The 22,706-nt window shown below is 39.3% G+C and overlaps 1 protein-coding gene across 1 annotated transcript in view; it reads right to left on the reverse strand.

The window, feature by feature from the left end:
• The window catches only part of Trim44 (tripartite motif containing 44), a 108,665-nt gene that overhangs the window by 84,781 nt on the left and 1,178 nt on the right, over positions 1 to 22,706 (reverse strand). The window contains 1 exon segment of the mRNA XM_037205042.1: positions 4,490 to 4,567. Within this exon segment, the coding sequence (XP_037060937.1) occupies positions 4,490 to 4,567 (78 nt within the window).

Below are 22,706 nucleotides of genomic sequence, written 5' to 3' on the forward strand. Positions count from 1 at the left end.
TAACATGTTTATGAAAATTAGCTTGAAAAGAAATTTTTGCAATTTGAATATCAAACTTATTTGGCCAGTTTATTATTTAAAAGAGTTTCTTGATAATCATTTTTATACAAAGTAAAGGTTGTTATTAAAAGTCATCTTTATCCACAATTTAGGAGATGCTAGCTACCTGGAAGCATGTGACCTTTAAAACAAAGCCCACCAAAGCAACACATACATGCATAGCTTCCTCCAGTCTTGAATAATTTCTTAGCCATCACTGGCTCTGATCCCTGTTCTCAAGGTCTAGTGGCTGGGATTTGATGTTTCCCATGGTTCCTCTAGGTTTAGAACTCAGCCTACTAGAGAAGCACAGCACAGTCTTTAATGACCTCCTGTCTTGACTCAACACCCCTCTTCACACTCCTTCTTGAGTCCTTTCCTTCTTCCTGACCTGTTAGAAAGGAGATGATGAAACCACCCTGCCTCTTTCACAGACCTCACTGACTTTCCTTCTGTCTCCCTTTTCTGTTCCCATTTCTTTGTTACTTCTGTTCAATTCATTTGTTTCCTAAGCCTAGATTTTTATATATTTCAATTTCTTTTTCAAATTTGAAAATCACTTAGTCTTATTTTTAGGTGCTCTATTTGAAGAAAGCAGAAAAACAAAACAAACAAACAAAAAGCAAGGAAAGTAGCTCAGTTTAGCACAGTGGTTCTCACAGTCTGGGACTCTGTCAGCCCACATCAACTGAATCAAAACTCTGGGGGTGGGCCCAGAACACACTCTGTCTCTCTTAAGTACATATATACATATACATATGTATGTATGTAAATATATAGTTATAGATAAATAAATTTATTTATTTACTTTGTTTTTTTTGGTTTTTTTAAGAGACAGGGTTTCTCTGTGTAGCTCTGGCTGTCCTGGAACTCACTCTATAGACCAGGCTGGCCAGGAACTATTAGCCATTTGCCTGCCTCTGCCTCCTAAGTGCTGGGATTCAAGGTGTGCACCACCACTGCCTGGCCTAGAACTCTATCTTTTAATAAATCCTCTGGGTGATTTTTATGAACAATAAAATTTAAGAGCAGCTGATCTAGAAAGTATCTGGCATGCTTGAATAAGATGAAGTGTTCTAGTTTCCCTTTTTACTGCTGTGACAGACTTCCATTTGCATAACATAGTCCATCAGGGAAGTCAGGGCAGGAATTCAAGCAAGAACTTGAAGCAGAGATCATGGAGGACTGCTACTTGCTGGCTCCCTCACAGGCTCATGCTTAGCTAGCCTTCTTATACAGGACCACTTGCCTAGGTAAGGTGGTACTCCAAGTGGGCCGGACCCTCCAGCATCAATTACCAATCAAGACAACTCCCCTCACAGACAAGCTCACAGGTCAATTTGATCCAGGCAATTCCCTAAGGGAGACTTGCCTCCCAGATGACACTAGGCTATATCAAGTTGACATTTAAAGCTAACCAGAACCTGAATCTTATCAATAGGAGAAACTAACGTTCTTCTCCCCCCCCCTCCCCCCCCTCCCCGAGACAGGGTTTCTCTTTGTAGTTTTGGAGCCTGTCCTGCATCTTATTCTGTAGACCAGGCTGGCCACGAACTCACAGAGATCCACCTGGCTCTGTCTCCTGATTGCTGGGATCAAAGGCGTGCGCCACCACCACCCAGCATAACTAACATTCTGTCAACACAAAAGAGTATCTAGAATATTCTGCATAATGAAAAAGGCAACATAAAACCATAGGCACAGTATAATTTTTGCAAAAAAAAATTAAAATCCAAAAAATATCTAGAAGTTTATACACCAAACTATCAATAGCTGTAACTAATTTGAGGGGAATTCATTCTAGCTTTCCTTTATGAATATCTGTATTTATCTACAAGGATATATTGCTTTACAATTAAAGAAAACAGTTAATACAGGCATCTTCCATTGCTCTTTAGCAAAACACACAGTTAATGTGAATTCAGGGGCTGGAGAGATGGCTCAGCTATTAAGAGCACTGGCTGCTCTTCCAAAAGACCTGAGTTTGATTCCCAGCACTCATATGCAGCTCATAAACCATCTATAAGTCCAGTCCCTCCATGAACATAGCATGCATGGAGTGCACAGACATACATGCTGACAGAGTCCTATACATAATAAATAATTTTATTTATATAGATATAAATAAATTACTATAACTATATATAGTTTTTTAGAGTGAATTCAGTTGGCAGTAGACTTCACTATCTGGACAATCAAGTTTTGTGATGCATTAGGGGTTCTAGAGGAAGTGAGGCAGAGATAGTGCTCAGTCCCTACAATTCAATCAGTGTCTCTATGTAAAGCAACTGTATCCCAAAATGACAAGTCAGAAAGCCTGAGCTAGTCTGCCCTTCTTAAATAAGCCAATCAAAAAGGGGATGGTAGGGTACTGTATGATAACAGGACAGACAGAAACTTAAGGGCACTTTTGGAAGATAACTGATTTCTGAGAACATTTTTTACAAAAAGTTTCTATTAAAAGTGTCCTGTTTTTCTCCCTTCTTCCTGATCTGGCAGTCACTCCACACTTACACTCACTCCTTCTCAAGCCAGCTCCATATACACTCAAGCAAATTCATCCTGTAGACTAAAAGGCTTAAAGGTGAAGGGGTGGACAGTGTGTGTACCCAAACCTAAGATCAAGTCAGGACCTTAGAGCTATCTTTTAGCTTATATTAGGGCAGTGGTTCTCAACCTTCCTAATGCTGCAACCTTTTAATACAGTTCCTCATGTTGTGGTGACCCCCAACCATAAAATCATTTTCATTGCTACTTCATAACTGTAATTTTGCTAACCTGACCCCGCAAAGGGATTGACCCCCAGGTTGTGAACAGCTGCATTAGGGAATGCTTTAGCTGGACTTTTCTCCTCTGTGGCAAGTTTCTCAAAGAAGCACTGTCTGTATTCATAAAGGAGGCCAAAGCCTGTATCATCAATCCCCTTTTACTGCTTTGCTAGTCACAAACATGCAGGTATGGCAGAGACAGAAAATACAGTTGTTTCCTGCAATACATGTTACACACAAAACCAAAGAAACTTTTCAAGGTGTTAGTTTTCAGTTACCTTTAGTACTTAATTGGTTCAGCTTTATCGATGGAAAAATAGCAGGAGTCCTCCTATTCTAGGTAGAAGAGTTGTTAAAGTTATATAACCTTTATTTCTATCTAGATGCTCACTACTGCTGTTCAAGAAGAGAGGAGATACTACTAATGTCAATATTTTCAGTGTCATATGAAAAGAAAACTACTGATGGCTGCAGTTACCTATAACGAGTCCATTGATGCCAATGGCTCTGCTTCACTGCGGCGTTCAAAAACCATGATTACACAGCACAAATGTGGTAAGACCCGATGCTTGGTTTGCAGTGAGAATTGAACACAAAGGCACTAGAGCCATTTGACTCGAATCTCCACAATATACCAGACTTGGAGCAAATAACTCTACTGTCCTTAAAATAAAATAAATTAAACTGAGATAAGGAACCACTTCACAGGGGTTTGTAATAATCAAAAATATGGAAAGGGAGGGAGAATGAGGTGCTGTGTTGAATAGGGAAAGAGTGATGAAAACATGCTAGAGGTAAACAGTGATGATGGCTGCATAGCACTCTAAGTGAACTTAATGCTACTGAAATACACATTTTAAATGGTTAAATTGTTATATATTTTATCACAACTGTGTAAGATCCCTAGTGTAGGACCTGGCTCTCAGGTATTCCTATTTGATAAAGAATTTGTGAGGAAAAAAAAAAAAAAAGGAAAAAGGAGAGACATAAAAATAAAAGCATGTTCCTTTCCCTCCTTACCTATGAGAGGCTCTTTTCCAACAGAGCCATCTAATCCCAATACCGGGTAGTGCTGCTACAGTAAGTGTCTCAGTAAGAAGAAGGGAATCTATTAGTCACAATCCCTCCTGCACATTCAGCTCCCAGCCCACCACCTCCACTCGCACCCCCACTCTAGTTTGACATCTCCCAGAATATCAATCCTTCAGCTCCCCAAATCTTGAAAGAAGCTAGGATGCTCTGGTTGACCAGACTCTAGGTAACAAGGACAAGCTCAGAGGCAGCTGCCTCCTGTAAGCTAGGGATTGACAAGGCATATTAGTATTGTGCACCAAATGGCCAGGGACCAGAATTATGCTGATGAGTATCTCAGATGCCTTTGGGTAGATCTAAGGGACACAGAGGACAGAAGTCTCAAAGGTCTGGTAAGGAAAGATTAAAAATGCACTTCTCTGCAATTCAGAAAAAAAACAATTAATGATTATATGTTCTAAGTCATAAAATAGACAAGGGGAAATAGATGACTTTTCCCCAGGCATATGAGAACACTGTTTTTGACGTGAGGCTTAATTGAATCTAAACAGAAAGTACAGATAAATGATCATTAACACTCCCTGTACTCAGATCAAGGAGAACAAATGCTTGAGGTACCAACACCCAGTTAATTCCAAAACAATACTTACTTTAGGGTCTGAGCTCTTGAACTTTAACCTTTCCACCAACTCTATCATAGCTGCTTTCAGTCCACCCGAATCTTTGCTCTAGGAGAAAAAAAGTCAAGAGTCACTACGCAGCATATCATTGCTTTCTCAAACACAAACAGTATTTCAGAGGACAAAATGAACAGTGAAATAGAAAACAAATTTGTCATCTTATTAGGCAAGAGGACCAAACAACTAAGGAAGGTGTGCTGTGCTGTCCCTTCCTGTCTCCATCACAGACGAGGGTTAAAGCAATAGACTGGAATGAAAATGAAACACACTTGTGGCTGGGTGTGGTAGCACTTCCCTTTAATCCTAGCACTCAGGAGGAAGAGACAGGAGGATCTCTGTGAGTTCAAAACCAGCCAAATCTACACAATGAGTTCCAAGCCAGTCAGGCTACAAAAGGAGGAAGGAAGGAAAGGAAGGAGAGAGGGAGGGAGGGAAGGAGGGAAGAGCAGGAGAAAGGTGAGAGGGAGGGAAAATTAAATAAATATAATTTGCACAGGATGACTTCACTGCCTCATCGCAGACCCAACTGCCTGTGTTCAAGACCCTACAAAGGAGAGTTCTGTCTTACGGACTACTGATTTTTACTTTGAAGCTTTATGTATCAGATATATAAATATACAATATTATTTATACTTACAAAAATTAAACATCTCAGGCTTAAATTCAAATGGAATTACCATCTGCTAGTTATCAACAGAAGTGTTTTGAGTCAGACACATGGTTTTGAAGTTGTTTGGCAAAAATTAGTTGACTAACCTAGGACAAATTATTGAATTTCTCAAAATCATCTCTTTTGACTACAAAATGGGGATAATATAAAGGGTAATATGAGGCTTAATTGAAATGTTTGCAGAAGTATTAGCAGAGTATACAGCATATAGTAAGTGTTCCAAAATGACACTTGCTTGTTATTATTTAGAGTAGTACAATCCAACAAAAATGTAATGTGCACCCCCATAAAACCTCTATGTTACCTTAAGTTTCAGAGTAGCTATAATAGGAAAGTAAGACCACTTATACATTTTACTTAAGTATGTCTAAATATCAGCAACATATAATTTCAATATGAGATCTTACCTATTAGCCTCTGACCTTTGTCTGCTCTGGCCCATTTCTTCTCTTGGGAATCCTTTCTTAATAAATTACCTCTTCTACCACACACACACACACACACACACACACACACACACACACACACACACACACACCAGGGCTGGGGGTGGGGGCAAAAGGAGAGGGAGGAGGGAGACATAAAGGGAGGGGGAGGGAGTCTTATGATTCCCACTCACCCCCAACTAGGTCTTTGAAATCTAGTTCTTATTCATACAGCCCAATTCAACCTGGACTAGGCACATTTCATGTTACATGTGGCTATGCCCACTGCAGAGGTCAGCACAGAATACATACCCTTACCGCCTGGTTTCAAATGCCAACTCTAGTAGTCCTACCTTCTGCGTCTCTACATCTGTCTATAAAATGAAGCTAGCAATAGTAGTGCCCACTGCATACAGCTGAAAGAGATAATTGTGTTCATGTAGGCCAGGATAGTTAGAAGAGGACCTAGCACTGGATAAAAAGAATGAAACACGCATTTAATTATTATTTTTGTCTGTTTTCTTTGTGATGTTTTGAGTTCCTTAAAGGATAAAACTATCTTTTAATGTCTGTATCTCCTACACCCTGCATCAAGAAGGTGGTGCTTTGCCAGGGCCAGAATAATGGCTCAGCAGGTAAAGGCACTGTAATTCCAATGGTTTCAAGTCCAATGACCTGAGCTCAATTCCTGGTACCCACACAAAGGTGGAAGGAGAAACTGGTTCCATAAACTTGTTCTCTGACCTTCACACATGCACACACATGCATGTCTACAAATATTCTTTCTCTCTGAAAATTTTTAAGACATATAAGGCAGTCTTAAAAAGAAACAAAAGGTGTAAAATGTCCACTGAATGAACAAGTAGATATAAAATCTTAAGAAACACTCTCGTTATAATTCTTGCATGGAGCAAGATCTAATTTATTTCCTTATCCCAGAAATTCTATGAGCAAGGCAGGACCACTTATTTTACCAGTAAGGAAACAAGAATAAAGACAGGGATTGTCATTTTATGGGAGAAGGTACAAGAAGTACAAGAATAAACAAATACTACAAAAGTCACTTACTCAAAATCAGCATGAAAAGCAATCACAGGATGGACAGTCTCCAAATCTACAAAGCTAATTCAATTCTTCCCAAACAGGAAATACTTTGTAAGACTCTTAGTTAGGATTTCTATTACTGTGAAGAGACACCATGACCATGGCAATTCTTATAAAGAAAAACATTTAATTGAGGTGGCAGTTTACAGTTTTGGGGGCTTAGTCCATTATCATCATGGCATCAAGAGCATGGCAACTAGTAGTATGGCGGCATGCACACAGACATGGTGCTGGCTATATCTTGATCAGAACTGAAACGTTGGGCGGTATCTTGCACATAGGAAAGCTCAAAGCCTGCCCCCACAGCGACACACTTCCTTCAATAAGGCCATACCTACTCCAACAAAGCCACACCTCCTAATAGTACCACTCCCTATGAACTGTGGAGGCCAATTACATTCAAACTACCACTGACTCCATTCCATAAATTAAAATATACTAAAGTCTGTCTTCTCCCACTAATCTTCCTCCCTTCCTAAGACTACAAGTAGAAAGTATCATACGACCATATGTCCTCTCTGAACACAACTGAGATCACATTTCCATTCTAGCTGTGGTTCTAAAGTTTAGTCATTTCTATTTTTTAAGTGGTGGCTTATAATTCTCCCAGTTTCTCCGGTCTTTAATCTCTGTGGTCTCACACCTGACAGTTGGGAACAGGAATGTAGAGGTCACATACCAGGGAGGGTGAAACTTTTAAAAAAGGGTTAAGTTACCAGACACAATCCTGCTTTTTACAAGATGATCAGACAAAAGAGCCTGTCTGGTGATATCATTCCTCTAACCTACTCTTATTGGCTGAACAAGGAGGTCACTTGTCCCTGGAAAGCTCTCCCCCTCCCCAACATAGACAAAGACACATGCACCCCTCAGCTGTCAGCACCCATTATAAGCTATTCAGCAAGAGCCCTGATGGATTATGACTTTCCCCCTGGCTGTAGAAAACAGAAAGGAATGCACTAAACTATGTCTTAAAAGCCTTCAGAAACAAAGAATGAAGGAGGAATCCCTAAGCAGCAAACAGACTTTTTGCAGGCAGCTGTGCCTTGCTAATATAAAGAGATGAGGAAACCCTATGCCTTTTCCTAAAGATGCATTTCATCAGCAGAATATTTCCTCCTGTTCACAAAACATCAAAAACATCACCTACCCAGGGGAGACCCAAGAGAGTCTCCCTTCAGGAAATCATCCAGTCTACCTCTCTCTCCAGCCAACTCACTTATCCTCAAACATTAATCGGGCTTTATATTGAGCCTGCTATGTTTACCCTCAAAACAAGTATGAAGAAAAGCCTTCCTAATACCACCATCACCAAGAATGAAAAGAGAATGTTTCTTTAGGGCAGATCTGTCTCTGACAAGTTTTAGAATTGGTGCAAAACTACAAAAGGAAGATCCTGGTGCAAGTTCACCCCACCCACAACCCCTGTATTCTCCACATCTACACTCTAGGGAGTCTAATGTATAGGTGTTCAATTGAGTATGCAAGCTCTGCAAACACCTTCTCAAACAGTCTCTATGGCCACACCTGCGACCTAGGGCTAAATACATAACATGGGTAGAACTCATTGGCCTGATCCATCTTCATACAGACAGGCTCTATAGGCCCTGGTAGTGGGCTGAAGACATTCTGTCAGAGTTCTTGGAAAGCAGTCTGTAAGGGGACAGGAATGGTGAAAGGAAGGAATTTGGAAGACACAGGGCAGAGGCTAAGAGGTTGTTTGGGTCTAAGGGTGGAGTCTGAGTCCAAGTAGTCCCAATCTGTAGAGCTTTATCACGTTTCTGCTCGTTGTTGAGGGCAGTCTAGACAATCAACTGAATCTTATATATACACAGGTACACACACTGCTATATGTCCCCCAATGTTTCCTCTGAATCCTTTGTTCTGAGAATTGGGCGAGGACACAAAGGCAGCTAATTCCAATCTTGCAAGTATCTAGTCCCATAAATGAAAAGATTCTACCATGTCATTTTGGAGCAAGTAGCACAGCTGGAGAAGAAGAGGGCTTTTCCTTACATGGTACCTCCATCCCATAAAGCCATCTAGGACACAGGTCAGCATGCGCATACCTTGTTTTATGCACTTCTTTCCTCCACCAAGGGAGTGCAAAATAAACAAATGCTGTGCTGTGACACCTATAGCTCAGAATCTGATCCACGGTCACAAAAGTCAGTTCCTAGGGTTAAGTCACAGTAAAACTAAAGTGACGTCCACCTCTCAGGCAAAGCTCCAAAGCACTGTCACATGCTCTTTTGCTGGTATTCCTCTATACCCTTAAAAGTGCCAAATTCTCATGCTGCAGATAAAAAAAATAGCTGGTGGAAATCAAAATAAGGAACCCAAAGGGCTTAAACACCCCTTCACTAGCATTTCACACTAACCAGAGATAATGTATTCACACTTAACAGTAGTTTAAAATGGTGTTATGGAAATTAAATCATGCCTCCTAAATCACAAAACCAATCAATGGCAAACCAGGAACAGAAAGGTAGAAATGCAGAAGATAACATGTACAAGAGAAAAGACTAATATCAACAATATATGAAAAATGTTTAAGAATTTTCTATAAATCAGTAAGCCCATAAGAAATGTGAACAAAGGATATGAACAGAAAAGGTGAAATGAGATGCATTCATCAGAAGATACAAAAGATGCTCAAAGTTACTCATAATTAAGATATTATTCCTTACCCATCAAGCTGAAAAGGATGCTTTAATCTGAAGTAGCCGGTACCAAGGGACTTTGGGGAAATTCTGTACGTTTGATTTGGAAGTATAAAGTGAAAATGCGATTAAAGGCTGCACCACCACTGCCGCCCGGCTGGAGTGTTTCTTTCAGTAAGCTTATTTGCAGAATTGTTTAAAGTAAAACTAATTTTCCTGCAGCAATTGAAACAAATGTTCCCCTTTTGAAAATGTCTGCTGGAAAAATAAAGATTTGTAATTAAAAAAAAAAAAAGTGAAAATGCTATTCTGAAACCACATGTCTATGACGTACACGCCCATCTTCCTCTTGAGGGAAGATATATGTCAAAGGTGCATAAACAAAAATATTTATAATATTTTCAATAGTGAAGAACTACATATCCCAAGTGTCCAATAGTGAATAAATAAGCAACTATGGAATTAAAGAACTATGGAATATGACATAATAAAGAAAATAAAGTAGATCTTATATATCTTGATTTATGACAGATATACTATGAGATTTCTTTTAAACTTGCAAATTAATTCATACAGTATATATTTTCTATGGGCAATATATATGTATACAAAAATAAAAGCAATTATTTCTGGGTCTGGTATTAAGCATGGTAGTAGGAAGATTTTAGATTTAGATTTAGTTCACTACTAGTGGCATATTTAAGATTTAATTTTTAAAAACAACAATGAGACAGAGGGAAAAGGTAGGTTAAAGATATAAGAATGGAAAGCCTGGGACTCATACTTCTAATGTCTTTCCCATTAGTTTACCTAAACTTAAATACTAGGGCCTATTTTTTTTTATGTAGTAAATATATGAACCAGCAGGAATGAGAGGATCTTTACCCAGTGTTCCTGTATAGATTTCAAGTGGCCTAAAATTCTCAAAACCACTGAACATGCCATAGTGGCTTCTCTTAGGGTCCCCCCAAAAAAGAGTTTAACTCTCCTAGTGTAACACACATTGCACAAAGAAAGGAGGCCAAACACTACTCCTAGCTGCCACTAGTTGCTATGTGAGGTTAGGAAAGTAATTTAGTATCTGGGTTTCTATTTTTTCTATCTTTAAATAGAGAAGATGACTGGATCAGATGCTACAAATGTGCAGCTTGTAATCTACAGAGCTGTTTCCTTTTGCTTTTAGTGTTGTCCTATATATTACAGTGGCATTTAAAATTAGCTACAGGCCGGCGGTGTGGTGGCGCACACCTTTATATATATATAATATATATTTTTATATATATAATATATATATATATATATATATATATTTTATTTTACAATACCATTCAGTTCTACATATCAGCCACAGGTTCCCCTATTCTTCCCCTCCCACCTCCTCCCCTTACCCCAGCCTACCCCCATTCCCACCTCCTCCAGGACAAGTCCTCCCCCGAGGACTGTGATCAACCTGGTAGACTCAGTCCAGGCAGGTCCGGTCCCTTCCTCCCAGACTGAGCCAAGTGTCCCTGCATAAGCTCCAGGTTTGAAACAGCCAACTCATGCAATGAGCACAGGACTTGGTCCCACTGCCTAGTTGCCTCCCAAACTGATCAAGCCAATCAACTGTCTCACCTATTCAGAGGGCCTGATCCAGCTGGGGGCCCCTTAGCCCTTGGTTCATAGTTCATGTGTTTCCATTCATTTGGCTATTTTTTTTTCAATAATTGAGTAAAATCGAAATTTATTATAAGCCACAGTCGTCCTAGGGACCTCCATGTTATATATATAGCCTCTATGGTTCTATGGGTTGTGGTCTGATTGTTCTTTATTTTATATCTAGAATCCACCTATGAGTGAGTACATACCATGACTGTCTTTCTGGGTTTGGGCTACCTCACTCAGGATGATTTTTTTCTAGTTCCATCCATTTGCCTGCAAATTTCATGCTTTCATTGTTTTTCTCTGCTGAGTAGTACTCCATTGTGGATATGTACCACATTTTTTTTCATCCATTCTTCCGTTGATGGGCATCTAGGTTGTTTCCAGGTTCTGGCTATTACAAATAGTGCTGCTATGAACATAGCTGAGCATGTATCTTTATGGTATAAATCAGCATTCCTTGGGTATATGTTCCAAATGTTTTTTTTTTTTTTTTTTTTAAAAAAGATTTATTTTTATTTATTGTGTATACAATGTTCTGCCTGCATGTATGTCTGCAGGCCCGAAGAGGGCACCAGCTCTCATTACAGATGGTTGTGAGCCACCATGTGGGTGCTGGGAATTGAACTCAGGACCTCTGGAAGAGCGGTCAGTGTTCTTAACCTCTGAGCCATCTCTCCAGCCCGGTGACGCACACCTTTAACCCCAGCACTCAGGAGGCAGAGCCGGGCAGAAGAGCCAGGCAGATTTCTGTGAGTTCCAGGCCAGCCTGGTCTAGAGCGAGATCCAGGACAGGCACCAAAAGACAGAGGAACCCTGTCCCGAAAAGGGGGGTGGAGGGGTGTGGGGGGGATATAGCTACAAATGTTTCTAATCAGGAGAGACCTACCAGGTAAAATGGTGGTCTGGTAGCTCTCTCCTTATGGGCCTATGAAAGACCTGAGTTAGAATTAGAAAAACAAACAAACAAAACCCCATTCTATTTCAGAGAGGAAGAACCTCAAAAATTCAAACTTAGTGATAGAGCAGCTGGAAAGTGCAGAGAAAGTAGGTAGAGCCAAACATAACCCCAGCCTCAAAACAAAGTCCCTGTGGGAGGAGAGGAAGCAGAAGCTTCCCTCATTGAAGAGATAAGCCAGCAGGGCTGGCAAAATGAGACCCAAAGTCCTAGTTACATGATGAGCCCATAGCTCTCACAGTTACAAGCTTTGGTGAGACAGTGATTGCCCCAACAATGAGACCAATTCTGTAAATACACTGGAGGGTAGTGCCTAGGTACCATCTAGAGGGCAGACTGTTTTAAAATGAGCTACCCTGGAGGCCTGAGAAAGCAAACAGTTATCAAAGAGCCCGAACTCAACTGTCAAAGCCCAGGGTGAGAGACTGTCCCGACAGCAGTTGTATAGAATGAAAGAAGTGGACACTAAGAAGCAGAAGCATGCAGGAGCAGGAGGCTCAATGAAATGAAGTCCACTGGGAAAAGAAGCCCTGCTTTCCAGCCAACGTCATCCAATAAGGAATTCTGAGGTCTGGTCTTCCTGAGACTAAGATTATCAGGCAGATCAAACCTCTAGAGCCCACCAACCCATCATTGATTGTAGAGGCAAGAAGTCTAAAGTACCAAAGGACTACTTGGCACCTACAGTGGGGCAGTTAATGCTTTCTAGGTTTTCAAAGTACAGAGACAGGTCTTCATGTACAAATCTAAATGCTGTTTTTGCTTCCCCTCCCAACACACTTGGGAGATATGCATTCCCCAAAGCTACCCCAGATAGAACACTAATCAGCCTACGAGACAGTCTGGGGAGTCTCCAGAAAAAAGAAGAGCATGCCAGCCCCACAGACTACAAAGCTAACTGTGGATAGCAGAAGCTTTGATCCACAAAAGGAAGCTATTAAAGTGAAGAGAGACTCAACTCTTGTCCTGTTCAGGCTCAGTACCAGCATAAATCATCTAAAAAAGTCTTCAGGTTCCACTTACCCTTCCTACCCAAGCACAGAATGACAGTCTCCAACTTTGAGGGCCCAGAAAAAGGCTGCTCTATCTCATCCTTTTAGTTTCCTATTTTTCATACTTTTATGCTTTGCCTTTTGAAGCATGTATTAATTATCCTGATATAAAAACTAAGGACATTAACAAAAACTATAAACCTACAGATACAAAAGTTCTCAACCAAATACTTGAGAACCAAATTCAACAACACACTAAGAAGAACAAATGATGAAGTTGGTTTCATGCCAGGGATTCAAGGCTGGTTCAAAATATGAGGGAAACAACAACAAAGGAATACAAATAGGATTCTTCCTATTTGCAGATGATATAACCATAAACTTAAAAGACCCTAAAAACTCTCCAAGGAAAATTTCACACTTAATAAGCACCTTCAGCAAAGAAACAGGATATAAAAATCAGAAACTTTTCTATATACCAACAATAAACTTTCCATGAACAATTAGGGAAAATTTCCCATTCACAATAGCTTAAAAGCAAAACAAAATCTTGAGAATAAACCAAACCACAGTATTAAGAGACTTCTATAATGAAAATCTAAAGACACTGAAAAAAGAAACTGAAGACTCTAGAGAATGGAAAGACTTCCCATGCTTAGGAATCGGCAGAATTAATATTGCTGAAATAATATCACCAAAAGTGGTCTACATATTTAACACAATCCCCATCAGAATTCAAGTGGCATTCTTCACAAACACAGAAAAAAACATTATTATGGATAAGACCCCAAATAGCCAAAATAGTCAGAAAAAACAATGCTGGAGTGATTACAGTATATGATCTCAAGCTACATTACAGGAACATAGTGATAAAACTTCATGGTACTGGTACAGAATAGAATGTAGACCAATAGAACAGAACCCAGGACCCACAAATCACACAACTACAGTCACCTAATTTTTGACAAATCTCTCGATTATACAACTGGCAATGAATCAAAGACCTTACTATAGAACCTGAAATGTTGAATGAAGCTACTAGACTCTAGGATCTTTCCTCTAGGCCCTGGAGGAAAACAGCAAACACACTTTAAAGATACTGAAGGCAGCTGTGGTGGTGCACACCTTTAATCCCAGCACTCAGGAGGCAGAGGCAGCCTGGTCTGAGTCTAAGGCCAGCCTAGTCTACAGAGCAAGTTCCAGGACAGCCAGAACTACACAGAGAAACCCTGTCTCACAGGGGTAAAAAAAAAAAGATACAAACAGAGACGTAAATGTTTAATGCAACACCATTCACAACAGTTGATTTATGAAACCATTATAGGTATTCAACAACAGAGGAATGGAAAAGAAAAATATGGTGTATATGGATACATACAATGAAAACATTTTCAGACAAAAAGAAAAATGAAATTATGACATTTGCAGGAAAATGGCAGCAACTGAAGATAATCATATTAAGCCAATTAAGACAATGGCAAAATGCTAAATAGCATGTTTTCTATTACTTGTGGTTCTTAGATGTGTGTATATGCCTGTGTATACCTTGAAAGTAAAAGTAAAGCTAAGGGGACAATGGGGACCAATGACAGGAGGAGGGTTGGGAAAGGGAGGTTATGAGGGGAAGTATGTTCAACATACTATAATGTACAAAAGCTTAAACATTTAAAAACAAGACTTGGTGAGTAGATAAATCTACTCCCAGAAACCATTAAGCTACTAAATGAAAATTACAGTTGCAGGAGTGGGCCATTTTCCTGAGTTATTGGCCAGGGAAGCCCCAGAAACTCTCAAAACAATACAGGCTATTGGTCAATGCTGTTGGCTTCGCCCCACAACTATATGGTAAGACCATATTACTAAAGATACCACATACTTTGGTTGCAGGATATAGAGAAATCAAGTGGGAGCAGAGCTGAAAGTTTCCTCCATACTGACTAGCTTCCCAGTCAAACTAGTGCCAAAAGGTTCCATGCAGGCTGCTATAGGCAAAATGCCATTAACAGTCTTACTCAGCTATGGATCCTGTGAAGTTGCCAGCAGTTGTGTGCGCACTGGTGCAACAGTGGCATAATTTTTATAGGGTAACCAACTCTTCTGTTTGGACTTCATCCACAGGAGGAAATTCATGTTTAGTAGGGAAACCTAGATCCAGAAATAAAATGCATGTTACTTATATGTGGATCCTGGAATTTAATTTTTATGTAAGTTTAGGTAGGAGATGTATAGGTCATGAAACTAGAACCATGAATGGAAAGGGCGATGTGCAGGGGGAATAGAATACATATGACATGAAAATGGGAATGGAGGTTACTGGGAGAAGAGACTACCAGGAGGAAGGAAAGGGGAGAAAGAAGGAGAATTGAGGAGAAGAATCAACAAAAATAAAGAATATGGGAAAATGCCATGATGAAACCCATTACTTTACATGCTATTTTAAAATTAAACATTATGTTAAAAAGAAATGAAATGAAAAATTAATATCACCATGCCGTAAGTAAAAATCTTTGCCACGTTCTGCATTTTATTTAATTTCTAACTTGAAACTCACTCCCATGCTGGGCAACCATCTTTAGTTCCTCAAACTCAAAATTATTCTTGGATCTAAAATCCATTAGCATGTATTTTTTATTTTTACTATTGTTTTGAAAGATTTTATTTTTAATTTATGTGTCTCTGTGTACATATCTATGTATGCCACATGGGGGCAGATGCCATAGAGGCCAGAAGGGGGTGTTACAGGTGGTTGTGAGCCACTCAACACTGGGAACTGAACTCTAGTCCTCTAGAAAAGCAGTAAGCATTCTTAACAGCTGAGCTGTCTCTCTAGCCCCTCAGCTGTTTTAAACCTAACTCTAACATGTATGTTAAACCTGTATGTTCTTTTCCATCTTCTACCTCAACACTGGGCAAGTGGTAATACTCGAACTCTTGCTACGCTATAGTCCATTCTCCACATAGAAAATGAGTCAAGTTTTGTTTTCTTTTGTTAGATTGGGTTTTTGTTTGTTTGTTTTGCTCTTGTTGTTGTTTTTGAAATAGGGACTCACTATGTTGGAACTTGCTTGCCATCCTACCTCAAACTCCCTTGTGTAGATTAAAGGTGTACACTACCATGCAAGCTGAGTAAAGTCTTAAGAACATAAATCAGATCACTTATTCCCTTGCTTAAACAGAACAAGGCCACTCAGAAGAAAATCCAAAGTCTTCATAATGGTCTACTTGGTAACTTGAACTTTTCACTCCTCACCACCTCCCTAAGCCTGCCCTTATTCCTTATACTCTGGTTTCATCCTATGGCCTTTACACTCATTCTGTCCATCTGAACTACTATGCCCCCAGACCCTCCCATGATTGGCTCTAGCTCTAACTGAGCTGTTAGAGCAGTATTAGAGCCACCCACTCCCAATACAACAATTAAAGAGACAAATGAAAGTGAAAAGCAGAGAAAGAGATTATTCAATGTGGCCACATTGGGAAGAGGAACAAAATTCAGGGTTTATTGGTCTCAAAACTATCTTCAGGATATTGACATGAATTTTAGGGTTAATTAAGCAGGTCCAGCTTAGGTGTGGTCTTGTCCATTATTAATTTTCTCAGCTCAGGTCCTACATGTAGTCTGGTAAGTTGTTAAACCCACAATCTGTTAATAGATGAGGGTGCAGCCTGGTTCTCCTGACTGCAGGTGAATTTTATTTAATCAAACACATTTTGCATCATTAAACAAATGTTCCAGAGCATTAAAAAAAAAAGTAGCACACCTTAAATGTTCTACAAGATGCTCTGTCCTTTTAGGTTTTGCTCTTCTCAAAAGTCAAGCTGACTTAAGTAGGAAGGGTTTGCTCTCTCCTTCCACTACCGAAATGAATGAAGGCAGATGCCAGCTTTCATCCTGCTTTTAGACGCCGTGGGCTCATGAGGACTCAGTACTGTTTAGCAGAAGTGGCTTCTATGTACCGGTTTCAAGGCCACTATTTCAGGTCCTCTTCAGATCCTTCAACTGCCTTCCTCTCCTCTCACTCTACCTAGTCTATAGTGTATTTCTACCTTTCTAGTGTGTTTGTTCATAAAATTGAGCATTATTTCAAATATTATCTATTACTTAAATTTGCTTAGTACGTATTGTTCACAGACTAAATTCAGTGACATCAGGGACTTAAGAATTAATTATTGTTAGGTTCCCTACAGTCAAAAATACTCCACATGGAAATTATTTTTTTTATAGATTTTCTTTAAATATAAAAGTTATCATTCAATACATATATTTCTACCAGTTGCCTGCTTTTCAAACATTTTTTTGAGATTTATTCACAGTTCTGGTTTATTCATTTTCATGGCAATTTATGGTATCTAATTATGATTACCCCATAATTTATCTGTGCTATCTTCTGTCAAAGGGCATTTTAGTTTCAGTGACTAGGTGGAAGTAAACCATGTACAGTGACAATCTGACTTGCTCAGGTGCATGAGAGGTTCTCTGTAGCTGATGACTTTAAGCTCTTGCTTAGGTACTCCCTAAAAGAATTTTGGAAAACCATGCTTCCTCCTACATTTTAAACTGACAGCTAAACGGGGCATGCATGGTAGCACACACCTATAATCTCAGCACTTGGAAGCCTGAGACAGGAAGACTGCTACAAGTTTGAGACCCGACCAGCAAGGACTACATAAAAAGACCCTGTTTTGAAAGGTCAAAAATAAGAAATGAAGAAATAAACAAATTGTCAGCTAAAATATCTCAGCATAAATTTTCCACCTGGAAAATTAAAGGATTTCAATAAATAATGTATTGAATGAATAAAGAAATCAAAAGGAAACATAAGGCCATTAAATTCAAGTAACACAAATACAGCTTAATAATGTACCTCATAAAACTGTGGGAAAAGTTAAATGACAAGCGTGTATGAAGTTAGTTCACAGTACAGATGGTGGCACACAGGAAGTTCTCCACACATTCTGTTGCCATTGTGATTGTTACTAACTGAATACACACTGACAACTCAGGATCAGATAATAAACTAAACAAATGCTGAATAGGAAGAAATTAAGAAAGCCACTTGTTACAAAAACTATTCTGAAGAATAGGAAATCTTTTAGGTGGATGAGAGAGTAGTTTGAAAGTATTTATGCATGAAGTACATCCCTGTTGACTGCTGTCTACAGGTTCTGTGAAATGTAAAAAGCATAAATGAGAAGAATTAACTCAGAATACACACAGAATAAAAGGAATAGGAAGAACATGCGTTCTGGTATCAGAAATGAATTCAAATACTTCTTTTTACTTAGTACTGTGAACTGAAGTTCCCAGAGAAAACAAAGTTAGCCAACAACAATAAAAACACCCCAACTGTTAAATACTCTACGAGACTGATGGACTCATTAGAATTCCCGTGGTTGTGGAGAGCTGGAATGTTGAATCATTTTGTGCTATCTTTAATCTCTTAAACAGCTATTTATTGCTCATTTTTGTATTTGAACTAACACCCTTGTGACTATCAGGCAAGATCTTTTTTGGAACATACAAACTGTAATTTCTATAAATCCAAAGGCTAAGAATGTTATCAATAGCATCTGAGGTCTACAACAGAAACTTTCCACTTAGCTGTAGACCTGATGTAGGTGCAGCTGTGCACCTGATGCTCCCACCAATGGATTTTGAGACACTTTTCTCTATGACTTTCTCTGTTCTGTTCCTATAAATATTTCATGAAGCTGTTACCATCTTGCATAAGGTATCTAGAGTAACCTGAATCTGTGTTTCTGGGCAATGGGCACTCATAATTGGCTCTGGAATAAACTCTTACTCTTTTGTGGTAAAAACTGTGATCGTGCATTGACACTGAGTGACCTGGCAAAACCTCTTTAAACATCTGGCCCCTCATCTGTAAAATGGGACTCATGGCAACAAAGTCTGCTAGAGTAAAGATCAAATGTAAAAACATATGAAATGTATTCAAACTTCTGAATAAATGGCAGCTATTACTTTCTTTTTCCTTTATCTCTAGAAGAGTCTCAAAATTCAACAAACTGTAATCTTTTAATTTTACATATCCAGACAAAGGTTAGCATTTTTACTCTATAATTATTAAGTCAGACTCTGCAATTCAACACAACTTATACCCTGCCAGGGTTCATAAAGACCCAAAGTCCTAGAAGAACAGGGGGGTCCATAGAAACTTCTCTTCATAACTATCTACTAGAGTAACTGAGCCTATCCTCTACCCAGAAAATAATCAACTGTTCCCATCATCCCTCAACTTCCGTAAAAGCTTCCACAGTTACAGAGTATAAAACTGAATCTAAAGAGGACAACAGCCAAACCTGTGAACCCAAAATAGACTAGCAGCTGTGTTTTGGGTAGCTAATGCATAAGATACCAGCAGGACACTGAAATACACAGGAACCTGTCTCTGAAGAAAAGTTTTCAGTAGCCTATCAAATTAGCAGATTAGAGCAGGCAGAAAGAACAGAAGGAGAGGGGGCTGACAGTTTTCACAAAAGAAAGCTTAGTGTCCAGAACATCTACTGCTACCAGACTAACTTGCCCGGAACTAGGCTCGGAAAAGAGATGGCCTCAGATAGTTTTCTACAGTAATAAGGTAATAAGAGCCATCAGTTTCTGGGTGCTTAGAAGATCATGCACTGTTCTAGTTCTAGGCTCTATGTATGAGCTTATTTCTCTTTACCATACCCCCAGGGGAGGAGGGAGGGGAGACACAATTATGCCCATGTTAAGAAACAAAGACTCAGAGAAGCTGACTGAATTACCCAACTAGGCCTGTAATTACACAACTAGGCCTGTAAGGATAAGGGCAAAGACTTCAATATTCACTCTACAGTTCATCCTTGGTAACAAAATGTCACCTTTTAGTTTGTCATCTGTGGTTTGGTGAAACGATTATTTTCTAGCCACCCTTGCATATCCCTTAGACAAAGCATGGGATTGAGTTCTGCCCCATGAAACCTAAGCAGGAATACATGCTTCTGAAGAGATGCCTTAAAATAGAGGGAGTATCTTTCACTTTTATGTCTGTTATCTTAGAAGTTACAAGTGCTGGCTAGACTTCAGTGGCCATCTCAGTTTGTAACAAAGATGGCAGAGAGGAGCTGGCAAGAGCCAAGATAAAACTTCATGCTTCCTCCAATCTTAGACTGCCGACATCCAGACATCAATTACATGAGGGAGAAATAGCCATCCATCCTGTAGGAACTGCTACCAGTTTAGGATTCCAAGTTATTCCATTACTTCATGTATAGGTGAACTGAGTCCTAACATATATACTGACACACTACAATACAATCTCTTTATCACTTTTTCAGTAATGCCTTACTAGATAAAATTATTATACTTTGTATCATACATAAATCAAGTAGGTCATGTGTGTCTATTATCCAATAGGCCTGCTAGGTGCTGGGAACATAGTGAAGACTAACATATACTGCTAGGCTTAGAAAAGTTGATAACAGAGGGAACAGAACCAGCACTGACATAATAACCATTATTTGGGGTTGCAGTAAATGCATACCAATTGTTGCTCTGGTGGCAGAGAAAGTTTATCTAATACCATACCTACCCATTCCTTCCTTCCTATCTTTCAAAGCATGCCTCAAATACCACTTTTGCCAATAAACCATTCCTGGTGTCATGCCTCTGGCTAAAACCACTTTCTTTCTCTAAACTCATACAACATGCCATCCTGTTTATAACTCTCCTCTACACTTGATCTCATCTGAAAGGCCAAGAAGCAACTGTTCACATCTCTCCTCTAAATACTCAAACCCGCAAAAAAAGTAAAACTATATTTTTTTTAAAAAAATCAGTTTTATTTCCCACTGATGTTGTCTTGAGCTCTAATGAGTGTCTCCCTCTCTGTCTCTGTCTCATGACCTGCGTCCCCCAAGCCAGGCTTTTGGATTTCTCATCTCTACCCCACATACCAGAGCCACAGCTTTGTTCTTTGCCTATACTCTGCCTTCTACTCAGAGAGGTCCTGAGTGCCTGTGCTCCTTGCTGCCAGCCAACAGTTCAGCCCCAGATTATAGATATTAAAGTAGCCAACAGGAAGACGTGTACACAAGGGAGCTGCCACCTCAGACTGAATAAAAAGTAATACTCAAGTTGAGACTAAAGTGGTGCCACTTAAGGGTGGGTCTGTCACATACCAAGTCATCCTCTTTACCTTCAGCTTTTTCACCTTCTGATAAATACTTACAGATCTACTGAGTACCCAGTGTGTCATACTATTAGTAATCTATTAGAAAAGGAAAAGGAAAATGAGACAGAAGATAGGTGAAATGGATAGAAACAATGGAGAAACAATACACACACACACACACACACACACACACACACAGAGGTATATGTATATACATACACATAAGTTGATGAGGAAAAAGACAGATAATCTAATTCTGAGTTTGCTCTTTTGATCTGACAGTACATCACAAAAGAGGAAATACAAAAGATACTCAGAAACCGAAGGACTGCAATTAAAACCACAATATGACACCATTACATAATCACCACACTGGGGAAAATTAAAAATACTGTTAATACCAAGTGGTGGTGAAGACTTGGGGCAACAGAAAATGTTTTCATAATTATGCAAACTAGAACAACCACTTGGAAAACAGATGGTAACACTGGGTACTATTTCCACTTAAATATAGGAAAATGGCTATCAGGAGGCATGACCAAGAATGCCTGTACCTACACTATTTTTTGAGGGATGTGTCATTTTGTTTTTGAGACAAGATTTTCCAAACTCACTATGGACTTGAGATCGACACTGAACTCTGATCCTCCTGCATCCACCTCTGGAATGCTGAATTACAGACATGCACCTGTTACACCTGCATTAGTTGTAACAGCTAGAAATTCCAGAATCGAGAAACAAGTCAGATGTTCATGTACATGGTAACTCGCAGCATATCCATAAAATGGAATTCAATACAATTCATTGAAAAATAAATCACAGCCAGTAAATGAATAAATCTCACAAATGTCTTTTAAAAACTGAATCAAATTCAAAACACTGCATTACAATACATTTCAGGTTTAAAAATGCTGTAACACATAAAGATAACCAAGAAAAGTATTAGCCCAAAAGTCAGGAAAATGGTTACCAAAAGAAGACACAGGAAAGAGGTATGAAGAACGTCACTATTAGTAATAATGTGCTATTTCTGATCTGGGTGGAGCTCTCACAAGTATTTGCTTTGTAGTTATTTGCTAGACTGCATATTTTGTACACTTCTGAATGTGTATTTTACAAAAAAAATAGGAGTAAGGGAAATACCAATACGAAGTATTTTCACTATCAAAGTATTAGTTATTCTGAGACCAGTGGTTGTAAGACTGTTGAGGAAAACAGCCATAATATGACATTTACCAACTCGCACCACTTACCACAGCACACAGAAAAACTGTTCTTACTGATCATAGCCATCCACTGTATAAATAAAAGGCACCCCAAATGCAATCAACAAATATTTACTAAATGTCTTCTGCTGACCAAAAACAGGTCCAAGATAATATATCCAAGTCTAGACAGTGGCCACGAAAACCTCTGTCCCGCACCAATTTAGCCTTCCAGCTACACACCTTCCTACTAACTCTGAAAACGAAGTGCCTAGGAAACTCAAGGCACACACCAAGTCACCGTCTATATCATCGGAGTCTTTTCACTACAAGAACTGGCTACTTGGTTTTTGTCAAAAAATCATGGTTTCTC

Source organism: Peromyscus leucopus, chromosome 4 (assembly GCF_004664715.2).
Source record: "Peromyscus leucopus breed LL Stock chromosome 4, UCI_PerLeu_2.1, whole genome shotgun sequence".
In the NCBI taxonomy this organism is placed as follows: domain Eukaryota; kingdom Metazoa; phylum Chordata; class Mammalia; order Rodentia; family Cricetidae; genus Peromyscus; species Peromyscus leucopus.